Raw genomic sequence first — 13,832 nt, 5'->3', positions numbered from 1 at the left:
AGTTAAGCCGCAAAATTCACCCATTTTTAGCCATCCCACTTTAATTTAATTACCTTAATTACACCCATTAGTAATTTGCATACAATGCAAATTAGTTTGAGTCAAAATAATACTAACATAAAATTATAGCTGGCTTCTTGATAGACTAGTGCATGTAATGAAAATAGATGTTAGTAGAATAAATATATAATAGAATTGCTGTTTTATTCACTTCATATTAACTTGTTAACATATTCACTTGTTTGTTATGTGGAAAGAAATGGCATTGGTCTTCAAGAAGAGATTACAGTGTTGTGACACTTCAGATTGCTGTGCTAGTTCACTGACTGATTATAAACCAGAATCATAGTCTTTTTTTGTTTCTTTTAGGTACATTACCCAGCAGGGTCACAAACTCGAGATTGGGGCTGTTCGACCTCCTGCCACTGTCACAAATGCTGTGTCTTGGAGGTCCGAGGGCATCAAGTACAGGAAGAATGAGGTTTTTATGGATGTCATTGAGTCAGTAAATCTTTTGGTAAGGACACTTTTTTTTTCATTAAATGTTATGAAAAGGTCCTTTTGGATGAAAAAAAACCTGTCAAATTACTGTCTAGCTTGCTTTTTTTAATGGAAGAATTGAAATGTGAGAATTGTCAGGAAACCATCAGCAGTAGCACAACAGCAATTTTACCACAAAATGAAATTGGTTATACTTCAGAAATTAGAAAACTAACAGTTTAACTTTCTTAATTGTCAAACAATAAGCAGAAATTAAACAGGCAAAAAGAATTAGTAGTAACTAGGGATGTAAGGATTCATCTAAAATTGATTTAACCTCGATTTAAACCATACTTGAAATATGCATAGATGTAAAAAAAAATAAAAGAATCGATTCGCAACACCATGATTAACCATAGCCGTCATATCATAGTCATATTCATATCACTAATGTAAACAAACTACCTACGCACATTGCGTAAATTAGTTGACAGTAGAGCTGCTAAAATTAGATTACTAACACAACGACCTTGATGATTAAGATCACCTGCAGTTAATTTTAATAGCTGACACTGTTATTTTGTCAGCTAAAACCAATAAAAGTGTTAGCACAGTGCATTTCCCTAACTTTACTCATGATTAATTTTCCTTCTACATGAAAAAAAAAGATTAATGCCAAGAAAAATTAAATATGTTTACAAGTGTTTCTTTTCGTATTTATAGGTAGTTGCATAGTATTGGTGCATAGTGTGTAGCTTTTGGTTCCATTTTAAAATGCACAAAACATTTCCAGCGAAAAAAATGAAGACCACACTTTCACCTTCAATTTCAATTATTCTATTATTTATAAACATGTCAGGAATGCTGGAACAAGCAGCAAAGTTTAATGCAAGTTAAATGAACTTTTATCTTAATTGCCTTTATAATTTTTTTGTACATACGTACCTTAAAGTTTTTCTAGCTGTAAGCGACGAATGGTCATACAAGAGCTGCTTGCATTTGTGGATGGTTACAGCACCATACTAGCACACAGAAACAAGTATGGTAGCGATAAAAAAATCTAATCGTAAATTGAATCAGGGCTTGAGTGAATCGTTACATCCCTAGTAGTAACCCATTAAAACACTCTTTAAAAAACACATTTTGATGATGAAAGAAGTTTCTTTTTTAACATTAACAGTCACACAAGTATAAAATTACATTGACCACAAAACATTTTACCAATTGACAGCTATACCGCAGCTAACTAGTCTAGGCATGGTAATGAGCTGCTGAACATCATCACTCACTGCTTCTTGTCAAATGGCGCAAAGAGACCTGGGCCTGGAATGCGCAAAACCAGTCACTGTCGAGCCAAATGCAAGTCCAATGTAAAACCTGCAAACTAAGGATTATACAATGGGCTGAGAGCCCTATACAGTCATGGTCAATAACATTGGCACCCCTGTGCTTCTGTCAAATAATGCAGCACTTATTCCACAAAATTGGAGCAATAACAAATGTTTATTTATTTTGTTTACATTGGAAGGACACAAAAAAAGCTGAGTCAAAAAGCCAAATATGATCATTCCACACAAAACTCCAAATATGGAGTGGACACACTTATTGTACCTCATCCAAATTCATCAAAGAAATTATTTTATTGTAAGGATGCCGTGTTCCTTTAATTTGTAATTAAATTCACCTGTGGTAAGTAACAACTGGATATTTAGAAATGACACTTGCAGCCAATTTAAACGTGACTCAACCTTTGTGTTGTGTGTCTGTGTCTACCACACTGTGCGCGTAGAAAAGAAAGAAGAGCAATTTTTGTTGAAATTGAAAACTAACCTTGTGGATAGCATGGCCAGTCTCAAAACTACAATTCCATCTGTAGTCTGAATGTTCCTTAGTGTACTGTGCGCAACACCACAAAGAGGTCAGCAGCCCAATGCACTACAAACAAACTCCCTGGATGTGGACGAAGGGAAACATTTGATGAAGAATTGCAATGAAGGATTTTGTTCAAATGGTGTGGATGAAAAACCTCAATCCACCTCCAAACAAATTCAAGATCACCTGCAGACACATGGTACAACTGTGTAATCTTGCACTCTCTGTCACAATTTGAATGAAAGGTGGTGTGCGACCCTGTAGGACCCCACAGCTGACACAGACATAAAAAAGTCAGGCTGAAGTTTTCCAGCACTTACCTGGAGAAGCCAAAATCCCTCTGGGAGAATGTCCTGCAACCCGAAGGGACCAGAGCCGAGCTTTTTGATAAAGCACATCACTGTACTGTTTACCAAAAATAAAATGAGGCCTTCAAAGAAAACCCCACCGTCAAACATTGTGGAGATACGCTGATGATTTGGGGTTGCTTTGCTACTTCTGCTACTGGTTGCCTTGACTGTGTACCTGGCATTGTGAAATCTGAAGTCTACCAAAGAATTTTGTTACGCAATGAAGGGCAGGGCCCAGTGTCAGAAGGCTGGGTCTCTGTCAAAGGTGAGCAATGAGTTCAGATCTTAATCAAAAGAAAAAAAAGAATAATAAAAAAAACAGCAGTTGGTAGGAGACACCCTTCAAACTGAGAGATCTGGAGCAGTTGGTAAAAGACGTCTGGGCCAAAATTCCAGCAGAGAGATATAAAAAACGTCTTGATGGAAGCAATTGATTGCTGTTATTTTTCCCAAGGATTTGCTAACAAATATTAAGTTGAGGTGCCAATAATTTTGTCCAGTCCATTATGGCAGTTCCGTTTGGCATGATCGGATTTGTCTTTTTTTCCTCTGCTTTGTTTGTATTGTTCCAGTGTGAATAAAAAAATAAACATGAATACTGAAGCATTTGTAACTGCTATAATTTCCTGTGAGAGGTGGTGCATTATCGAACAGACGTACTGTACTGTCAATGTTTTTGGCCATAACTTGTATATCAAACAGCAATGGATCAAAAACGTGCGTAAAAACCTGACCAGCTAAAACCATGATAGCGCTAAGTACAGTGCTTAAGTGCAGAAGCAACACTTATGCTCATTTGAACACATGGCCAATGACCATTTCGAACTGTTAGGGCACTGAAACATTCGGTTAATGCTAAAAAAAAAAAGTACTTGGATGGTCTGCTTACTTCACGGTTACATAACAATGTTACAAAAAGCCCTGGAAAGGAAAAAAGAAACAGAAAAACACACATTGCTTCAGACTTTTTTACACAATCCAGGTTAGCCAAGATGCACTGGCAGCTCACTCGTGCGATATCCTGACATGATGTGTAAATTCCAAAATAAATGTTTGAACTTTTAGCCATATGTTTCATCAAAATGGCAAATAGTTTGTCCCGGCATTGCCCACACAACCTTTACTGCGATCCCCAGCAATTAATCAACCAAGCTGAATTAAATAGCCTTTAGTCATTTAACATTTTCAGAGAACTATTATAATCTTTTGTGAAATGTCAAATGAATTATGGTGTGATAATGATTTGACATTATCAGACTAGATGATGGGATCTGAATATATCATCTATTCCCTTAATTTGAATTTGTCACTTCAGCAACAAAAGAAATCGACTCTCCTCAGATATATTGTTTTTGAATGTACTGGTCAGTTTTCTCCAGTTCATCAGTCAGAGTAAAATGGATGAGGTGCCATATGTAAACGTCATTAAAATGCTTATTCTATTTGGTAGTTTTAACAAACATATCTTGTCTTTCTCCCTTTTTATGTGTGATAAAAAGTTGGCATATTCTGTTGTCACTGTGTGAATGAATTTTTAAACAATTTTTACTATTGTGGAATTCCTTATCTGTCTTTACAGGTGAATGCCACTGGCGGTGTCCTGCGAAGTGAAATAGTGGGCAGCATTAAGCTTAAAGTGATCCTTTCAGGGATGCCTGAACTCAGACTGGGGCTCAATGACAAAGTGCTGTTTGAAATCACAGGCAGTAAGTAACAGCCCATAAGTGTCAGTATCGTCAGGCACATGTATATGTAGAGCGATGTATTAGGTCAGTAGTTCTCACGGAATCCAGAATCCTCAGTAGTTTGTCTTCGCTTTTTGTTATTGCTTGAGCTACATCTGATAAGCCCAGGAGAGGTTGTGTAAATGCCGCTGGACTTTGTCATTACTTAAAGTACTCTGGCGTACTTCTGCAATCCTCCCCATTCTTACCCTAGGTGTTTTACCCACCCTGGAAACAGCCCTAATTAATTAATGTCTGCGTGTATGTGTGTATAGATAGATAGATAGATAGATGGATAGAGATATTGGAAAAATGATCAGAAACAGAAACACTGACGATAAAACGAGCAGCATTTTAATGCAAATTTGTGTTTTCCATGTGAGGGGTTTTACAGAGCCTATTCACAATTTACATAATTTAACACTGCCCCCTTCTGGATAAGGTTTACAATGACAGCAAGCTGAGTCATTTCATTCTACTATCCTTCAATACAGTACTTGCACTTAGAGTACACATGAGTCAAATTAGTGCTTTGGTAATTGGAACATTACTCACACAAGGCACTTTTTTTAGCTACCATTCAGGCAGATCTTAACGTTACAACATTTTACATAAAATGTATAACTTGTAAACCTTGTAAATGCTGGAGGGGGCCACCATTTATTTCAGTGGTACTAGGCGACCACACACTTCCTAATCAAATGTATCACAGAAACACCATTTTAAATATGGATGAAAATGTGTGCATATGTGCAAAACATGCTCTTAACATATTTAATTTTTCATAATGCATTTCTAAATGCATGTATACAAGTCCCAGCATCCTAATCTAACAACAAAGGCTTTGAAGCACACAACAAAATAACCATACCCTGTGAATTTTTCATTCCAGTGCAAAGGGCTCTCAATTACCATGGAAAGACAACACAAAACAACTGAAGATACAACCACCTCATTTTGGGCCTTTTTTTTTGTACAGCTCAGTCAAACTTTTAATATCATGGAGGTTCTATGTTTGTCCTGCATATCATTCCAAATCCACAAAACACGTGATTAGGCTCACTGGGGTTGGGTATAGGGCTGTATAAGACCAGGTGTAAGCGCAACAAAGCCATGTCTGCTAACTAGTGGTGACTGGGAATATTACAACATTAAACGACTGGTGTATGCACTCTCTCTCTCTCTCTCTCTCTCTCTCTCTCTCTCTCTCTCTCTCTCTCTCTCTCTCTCTCTCTCTCTCTCTCTCTCTCTCTATTTATTATTTTACTTTATTATATTTTGGTTTGGGGCGCCACGGTGGCTGACTGGTCAGCAAATCCGCCTTAACCCCAAACTATAACATTCAAATATCCTTAGAAGGCACTGTAATTTGTTTTGGGTGTTCTTTTTTTCCTGGTTATTTGGATGTGTTTGATGCGTGTGCGTGTGTGTGTGTGGGTGTGTGTGTGTGTGTGTATTAAAATCATGCGACCAGGTGAGAGGAGTTACCAAGCAGAACCACAAGGGACACTGTCACATCTTCTGCTCTCCCCTAGCTTGTGCACACATGCACAGACCTGCCTCTTGTTATTGCCCCTCAGGTCCTAGCAGTGACAGAACATGTCTCAAATGACCTTTACTTCTTACCTTTGCCAGAATGCTCAATGCCTTTGTGATTTACTGACGGACGGATTGAATAGAACCCAGAAAGAGAGAATCGATTCAAAAGGGTTCCCCTGATTTGCATTAAAGCGAAAAATCAACCCAAACACATTTTTTTCAAGAATATGTTCCCAGCAGGCCCACTAGTTGAAACAATGCATTCTGATTAATATTGCGTTTGTGGAATATGAGTTAAGCAGCAAAATCAACCCCTTTTTAGCCATCTCAGGGGGCGGCCATTTTGTCACTAATGTTGACTGAAAATGACATCACAACTGCTCAGGGCTCAGGTAACGAACATGTTTGGGTTGATTTTGAGATGACTCGATGGGGAAAAAAATGAGTGAGCATAAATACACACGTATTCATACACTAATGAAACCAATGCCTTTGGCTGGCTGGCGGCTTACATTGACATGGCAGAGATGGACTTATTGTTATGGCACTCAGAGCACGGTGATAGAAATTGGTCACACTAGCAGCTGCTATCTCATACATACATGTATATTCACATACTTTTGGAATACTGTATTAATGAAAATCACCATTTGCATATTGTTAAGTATATATTGTGTATGGCAGTCCAAGTTTCAGATATATGCACTTTATCGGTTTTTGAAGGCACATTCCCGCTGTGCTTGACAGCTAAACACAGTAATGATGCAGTTGATGAAAAACAAAGGCAGATGGTAGCACAATGTATCATGATGGTGTGTGCATACCACTTCGTCTTAGTAGCTTCATTAAATAAATGAAATCATCGTCATTAAATGCTTGCCTGAATACATGTAAGGTGATGTTAGTTAAGGCAGAGGCAAACGTTTAGTGTGTGTGGGTGCGTGTGTGTGTGTATGTACGTTTGGTGTGGGTGTGTGTGCGTGCGTGTGTGCGTGCATGCATGCAAGGGAGAGTGAGATAAGAGTGCTAAATAATGTCTTGATTGCCTTGACCTTGTTTCGAATGAGTTCAAGTCTCTCACTGTTTCTCTGTTGTGTGTGTCATTTGCTTTTTGTGTATCTCAGGAGACAAGAGTAAAACCGTGGAGCTAGAGGATGTAAAGTTCCATCAGTGTGTCCGTCTGTCACGTTTCCAGAATGACCGCACCATTTCATTCATTCCCCCTGATGGCGAGAGCGAGCTCATGTCCTACCGGCTCAACACAATGGTGAGCAGGACTCGTGCAAATAAACATACACACAACAACTGCGGACCGTTTGAAAAATGTATTACATAGACCTTTTTGCTCTACTCGGATGCAATGAGCATAAAATGATTTATGCCATCTATGCATGACAGTTTTATATGCATATGTGTACAGGGTGACCCAAAATGATTGAAACCAGAATAAGTCTCAGCCAAATGATGATGGAATTGCTTTATTTTCACATAAATATATTCACAAATTAATTTAATATGATAAAAATTCAGTTCTGAAAATGTGATGTCTAGATTTTGAAAAGTGGCTTAGGGTTATTTTTACGTTAAGAGTTTCCACATTACAGACATCCCAATAAATTTGTAAAAAATGGCAAAATTGGAAGAAGATATGTACCGTATTTTCCGGACTATAAGCCGCACCCACTCTATTTTTGAAAAATATAATGAAAAAAAAATATTTGTAAGCCGCACCTATCCATGTTGAAAAATTAGATATTTACTGCATTTACAGAATGATTATGAACTGTAAACGTACATGTATGTACCTGAACAGATTCTTTCCTAACAGTGCCTTTTAACACAGCAGCAACAAAACGAAACAGATCCATGAGAAAATAAAGTACCGGTACTTATTTTGATTTCACTGTCCGCTGCCACTCCAGTTTGTTAACCTCCGCATACCACCTTATTCATAACCTAGTTCATAGTACCCTCGGCTGTTGAACTCCTCCACTTGCAGTCACATAATGGCAACTGTATTGTATTGTATTGTAATTCTGGTTAGAGCGCCCCTAGCGGTGGAAGAAATATCCACAGAATAGCCGCACCTTTATATATGCCGCATGATTAAAAACTTAGGAAAAAAGTTGTTTTCATTTTTCTTCTTTTTACGTGAATAGTGTTTCCGGGTTCCAGATGTCAAATTAATGTAATGTGATTTATATATATATATATATATATATATATATATATATATATATATATATATATACAAAGTTGGGCATGTGTTTTTCACAGGACAGCGATGATATGCTGCATAATGTGTGTTTTTTTTCCTGTCCCTCTTTCTTTCCCTCCCTTCCTTTTTTTTCCGTTTTAACATTATTTCCCATTGACAATGTGTGTTGTTGCGATGCTGTTGATTGAGGTCTGCGCTCTTACCTTGTCTACTCTTTTTATTCCTCTGGCAGGTGAAGCCACTCATATGGATCGAGAGCGTGATAGAAAAGTTCTCCCATAGCAGGGTTGAGATCAAGGTTAAGGTAATGACCAATGATGCATTAGGTTTCTGTCCACTTACCTAGAGTCCTTCCTTTTGGAACCTTGTGGGTATTCATGACACAGGGCTTGTTTAAAAAAATACCAATGTGATAGTATGTGATTAGGGGTTTTGATCTTTTTTTTTTTGTGTATGCTTTGCTGAAAAGGCCTTTAATGGTATTTGGGCTGACCGGCTGTTTATCATTGCAGGCTCGTAGTCAGTTTAAGAGCCGGTCAACTGCCAACAATGTGTCCATTTTGGTGCCAGTGCCCAGCGATGCCGACTCACCAAAGTTCAAGACCAGCACAGGCAGCGCCAAGTGGGTGCCCGAGAAGAATGTCGTGCAATGGAACATCAAATCTTTCCCTGTTAGTGCGGACCATCCTAATCTTTCCTTCTTGAAAATGCATTGTATGCATGTAGATGCTGGGTTTGGATTGTAAAGGGTAAAAAAAGTGTGTTACCTTTAGATACACACACACACACAATCACAATTTGTATGCTTTGTTCCATTTTCTATTTACTTGTTTTGATGAAGCCAACACATTGAACTCACTCGTCCCTACTGTACAAGACTGTGCGGTTGTGTTTGGCTTGCACCATTTGATCCAGTTTATTTGGTGCCCAGAAAATGAGGTCAGATACCTGAATATACTGAATGAGCAGGTTTCTTTTTCTTCCCTGATGGCACGGTTTCAAGATGACACTGCCAGGATTCATGATGCACGATTCCTGAAGCATGTGCATCAATTTCCACACGTGGATAAGCTGCCATGAAGTTCAAAACTTAACACCCTTTAAAATGTTAGGGATATTCTAGGGAAGTCTTTATGCTGTACAGTGATCATTTTATGCTTAGTGAACATCTACACAAATTTCACTTAAAGTAATGCAACTTTAAAAAAAACAACTTTTTTTTCCATTTTCAGTAGCATTAACCAGTGTTATGATTATTCAGTTTTGACATGTTTAAGGTGATTCAGACATATTGTTTGCCAAAGGTGATTGAATCTTTCCTGATCTTAAGATGTCCAATGATGTTGCACCTGCACTAATTGACATCATCATCACTGATGGTACAGAATGCACAGTTCTGCGGACACAGTGTTGTGTAATAATCGGTAACCAGATGTATTAAGAACTTCCTTTCTTTTCTGTCCATGTGCATGAAGGGTGGCAAGGAGTACCTGATGCGGGCACACTTTGGGCTACCCAGTGTGGAAAGTGATGAGTTGGACGCCAAAAGACCAATCATTGTTAATTTTGAGATACCCTACTTTACTGTGTCTGGCATTCAGGTGTGAGTCTACGCTAGTGAAGAATGTCTTGTACCTTTATTTCACTGCAGTTCACATTTAGGTGTGTTTTTTTTTTTTTTGTGCTATTCAGGTGCGTTACCTAAAGATTATAGAAAAGAGTGGTTACCAGGCCTTGCCTTGGGTGCGCTACATCACACAAAGTGGAGGTAAGAACACACAGTCAAGTTGAGTGACGTCAGTTTGGCACACATCATTCCTCAATCGTCGCTTTGCTGCATGCATCATTCCGTCTGTGTGAGTGCAGCCACAATGAACTCCCAGTGCTGGAAAATAGGCCTAAAAATTACAAAATTCCTTCAACTTTAATGATAGCAGTGTAACGAGGCGATTTACATCAAATGTGAGATACTTCAAGCAACATCTGACAACATGATTGTATTTTTCCTTTCATCTCTTCGCATTCCTGTGCTTATAACATTGCGTTTTGAAGCTGGTCCTTTTGCATTTTGTTGTTGAAAAAAAAAGCCATAAAATTCCAAAGAAAAAGGCGAATTTAGTTAATTCTTTAGAGCAGGGGTGCCCAACTCCGGTCCTCGATAGCCCCTATCCAGCCTGTTTTAGATGTCTCCCTCCCCAACACACCTGATTCAAATTAGGTCCAATTTTGTCATTTTTTAAAAATGGAATGGAATGTACGTAATGCGGCAACCCCATTAAAATCAAAATAAGCCTAACCTCACCTTTTTAAAATCGAGACCACATGGAGTAAAAACATAATTTTTTTCTAATTTAGATGTCTGCCTCCTCCAACACTCCTGATTCAAATTATCTTGATCAGGCATAGGGCAGGGCGATATGGCTGAAAAGTATATCACTATATAAATTGTTCATATCAATCAATATCGATGATTATTGATTTTTTTTTTTTTTGGTATATATTTTTTGCTACTCAAAATAGTGACCCATAGAAGAAAAGGCAGATTTTTTTTTTTTTTTTGAATATAGTATTTAACCTTTAATAAGAGGTCAAACATACCGGTAACTATGAAAAAGTCATCTTAACTGGTCTGATTTAAGATTAATAAATATAGTGTGGCTGGGCGAATCACGACATACGTTTTTCATATCAGATCTTCATATCTTGGAGTACATTCATTACAGTTGAGCAATCGTCTTAGGACTATTTTATCTTTTTAGAAGGCTCATTCATTATTCTCATAGGACAATTATTGTTTTATTTGCTGTGAAGTGCGATGCTGAGGGTCACAGCTGGCTACCACCGGAGCTAGCATGTCCTTTGCTTCTACACCACGTAGCCATCTGAAGATGCTTGATCATGTTAGTAGGCAGTAGGCACGATATAATATTGCACTGAGACGACTGGTCATTTATTTGATTGAAATGAACACACTTTTATTCACAAGTTTGTGCACACACTTCTTTGCTGGTTCGGCGGAAAAGGTTCCCAAAAACCTTTTTTTTTTTTTTTCAGAACACATTTTTGTGTTTCAAATTGCCTCTTATGTGCTTGTAATTGTGGCACAAAACTAACGTCGTAGAATGCAGCGGTCTGCGTTTGCCTCCTGATTTTTTTCCCTATCAATTATTTTATTGATTGCATATTTTATTGTTATCGATCACGTGACTATTGTGATACATATTAATATTGAATTATCGCCCAGCCCGAATCTGTCATTTGCAAGAAACGATTTTAAACTTGACATTGAAAAATGGCCAGAATGGTGCTTAGTGATTTTAATATTATTATTTGTACTATTTAAAACCTAAGATATATTGTGGGAGATGGTATCCATGAAAGTCCACTGAACACAATATTTGATTAAAAAAAAACAACAACTTTATTTGAATGTAAGTTTTTTGGAGTTCAAGTTGGCAAAATTAGAGGCACCGTTGGATTTAATCTCTGAAAACCATAATCAGACTCGAGTTGAATGCACATAACATAGATACAATTTCACAACACATACACTGTACATTTAGGCACATATGATTTACATTACATTATTCATTTTTTCGAATTGCCATTGTCACCAATGACTTTTCACCTTTGCCTAAGGAGAGTAATTACTGAGTATTAGATTTAGTGAGCCAACACTACAGCGAGTATGAGTGTAAATCTTGTTTAAGGATGTGATGTTGCCAATGATGGCATGTGCAGGAGTGATGACGGGGACAAAAGCGATGTGTTAATGCTTTGCTGTTACATCTCTTGGCAGATTACCAGCTCCGGACAAACTAAAGGGCGAAGATGTTGCTGGATGAATGGCTCTCTGTGTCTTCCCCGCCTGTCCTTATGTATCTCAGCTTCTTACTGTGTGTGGGGGACATAAATCCTGCCTCATTTGGTGCAAAAACGCATTTATCTTTAACACCACACGTCCACTTCCAATGTAGTCACATATTTAAGGATTTTCCATTTTTGTGAATTCATTTGAAGGTTAGTTCTCAACAACACCATGGTATACAAAAAAAAAAACATGAATTTCCATTATATTGTACCCTTTTCCTCTTTTCAGCTCAGCAATTTTGATGAGTAACAGCAATAGATCAATGCCAGCCAGTGGATAAACACATTGGTAAATATTTGCATTATTTATTTCATCATCATGGAAACTTTGAGCATGTTTTAGTTATTAAAATACTTTTTTTTTTTTTTTTTATTACATACAGTAAATCTATATTATTCTCGAAGGCAGTATATTTTGTCAGTACCCCTGTAATCTATGTTGATTGCCTTAAATAAATTGTTGATGTATCATCATCCCTAGCACTGTGAACACAATCCTCAGTCAAGTGAACCTAATCCCAGCCGGCAAGTCAATGATTAATAAGTGACACTATTGCCTGAGACTGTGGCAGGGTAATATTACACCACTGACGGCCCCGCAGAGCCTGTAAGCTTGTTCTTGTGCTCAAAATCCACTTGCAGCTTTGAACAATCTGAAAGAGTGAATTGGATGCAAAAATGCTATTATCGTTACACGTGTTGTTTATGATAACACACTAGTTCCTTGTGCAATATTTGAAGGGAAGTTAACAGACTAAAGGGATTACTTGAGTATCTTTATGCGTTTGTCTTGGCTTTACTTTTTCCCCCTCAGAGTTTGGAGTACAGTGTTGGTCACATTGTCACATTGAACCTCTCACAGTTTGCTTAGCTACTGAATGATTTTATTATTGAATCTGAACCTGTTTAATGCAAAACTCTAAACCAGTCAGTCGAAGCATGTTTGAGGGTTTGCTTCCAAACTTATACTGTATTTGTTATTGGTTGTTAATCATTTATCATCCGCTGACTGGCATATCAAGCAATGACATTTGAAAATAAAAGTTTTTGTACAATCAAAAATATTGAGGAGAATGTTTGAAAATATTTCCCAGGTTTCATCCAACTACATAAATCATCAAAAATAAAGGTCAGTAGCAATCGCTGAACTATCTGGTCAACAAGTTCACAAAAAAATTATTTAATAGACTTGTTTTAATAGTCAGTAGTCCCTCAGCACTCTGTAGTTTTTGGTACAGTAAGTGCTGACAGTTTTTTCAATATCACCAGCAAATTCCAAGGTGGCCGCACTAAACTATTAGCTGTGAAAAATCAAACCTGCCTGATTTGATTGTTACCAGAGAAAATATGAAGCAACACCTTTCTGCTTTGCTTTATATCTGAGTACTATCCACCTTGCATGGCAAACACTACTTGTAAAGTGTGCCACTAATACCAAAAAAAAAAAAAAAAATTCAGACACGGCCCCCAAATAGTGACTTTTTGTTGTGAAGTACAGTATACACATCAGAGACACACCAAATAAATGTATAGAAATGTTTGACTGTATTCTTTCATTATATATTTTTATCTCAACTTAAGGCGGAAGTCAATCCAAACATATTTTTTTCAAGAATATGTTCCCAGCAGGCCGACTAGTTGAAACACGGCATTGTAGATAAGTTTGCGTTTGTGGAATATAAGTTTCGCAGCAAAATGCATTCGTTTTTAGCCATCCCCGGGGGCGGCCATTTTGTCTTCTGTCAACTGAAAATGACATCACAACTGCTCACAACGACC

General features: G+C 37.6%; 1 protein-coding gene across 2 annotated transcripts in view; it reads left to right on the top strand.

The window, feature by feature from the left end:
- The window catches only part of ap1m3 (adaptor related protein complex 1 subunit mu 3), a 34,909-nt gene extending 21,794 nt beyond the window's left edge, over nucleotides 1–13,115 (top strand). The window contains exons 5-13 of one of the 2 annotated variants that reach the window (XR_015089033.1): nucleotides 370–517; nucleotides 4,282–4,408; nucleotides 7,090–7,232; nucleotides 8,416–8,487; nucleotides 8,696–8,854; nucleotides 9,659–9,784; nucleotides 9,876–9,951; nucleotides 11,983–12,203; nucleotides 12,283–13,115. Coding sequence is in view for 1 of the 2 variants with exons in the window: in XM_086047726.1 (XP_085903852.1) it covers nucleotides 370–517; nucleotides 4,282–4,408; nucleotides 7,090–7,232; nucleotides 8,416–8,487; nucleotides 8,696–8,854; nucleotides 9,659–9,784; nucleotides 9,876–9,951; nucleotides 11,983–12,005 (874 nt within the window). In the remaining variant the exon portion in view is untranslated. Of the gene's footprint in view, nucleotides 1–369; nucleotides 518–4,281; nucleotides 4,409–7,089; nucleotides 7,233–8,415; nucleotides 8,488–8,695; nucleotides 8,855–9,658; nucleotides 9,785–9,875; nucleotides 9,952–11,982 lie in introns of both variants that reach the window. The other variant, XM_086047726.1, reaches the window with a different exon arrangement.
- The last annotated feature ends 717 nt before the right edge of the window (nucleotides 13,116–13,832 follow it).

The sequence above is a fragment of the Filicampus tigris genome, chromosome 12 (assembly GCF_054856515.1).
Source record: "Filicampus tigris isolate MCC_2025a chromosome 12, RoL_Ftig_1.0, whole genome shotgun sequence".
NCBI lineage: Eukaryota > Metazoa > Chordata > Actinopteri > Syngnathiformes > Syngnathidae > Filicampus > Filicampus tigris.
This window is presented reverse-complemented; position numbering and strand designations above follow the sequence as displayed.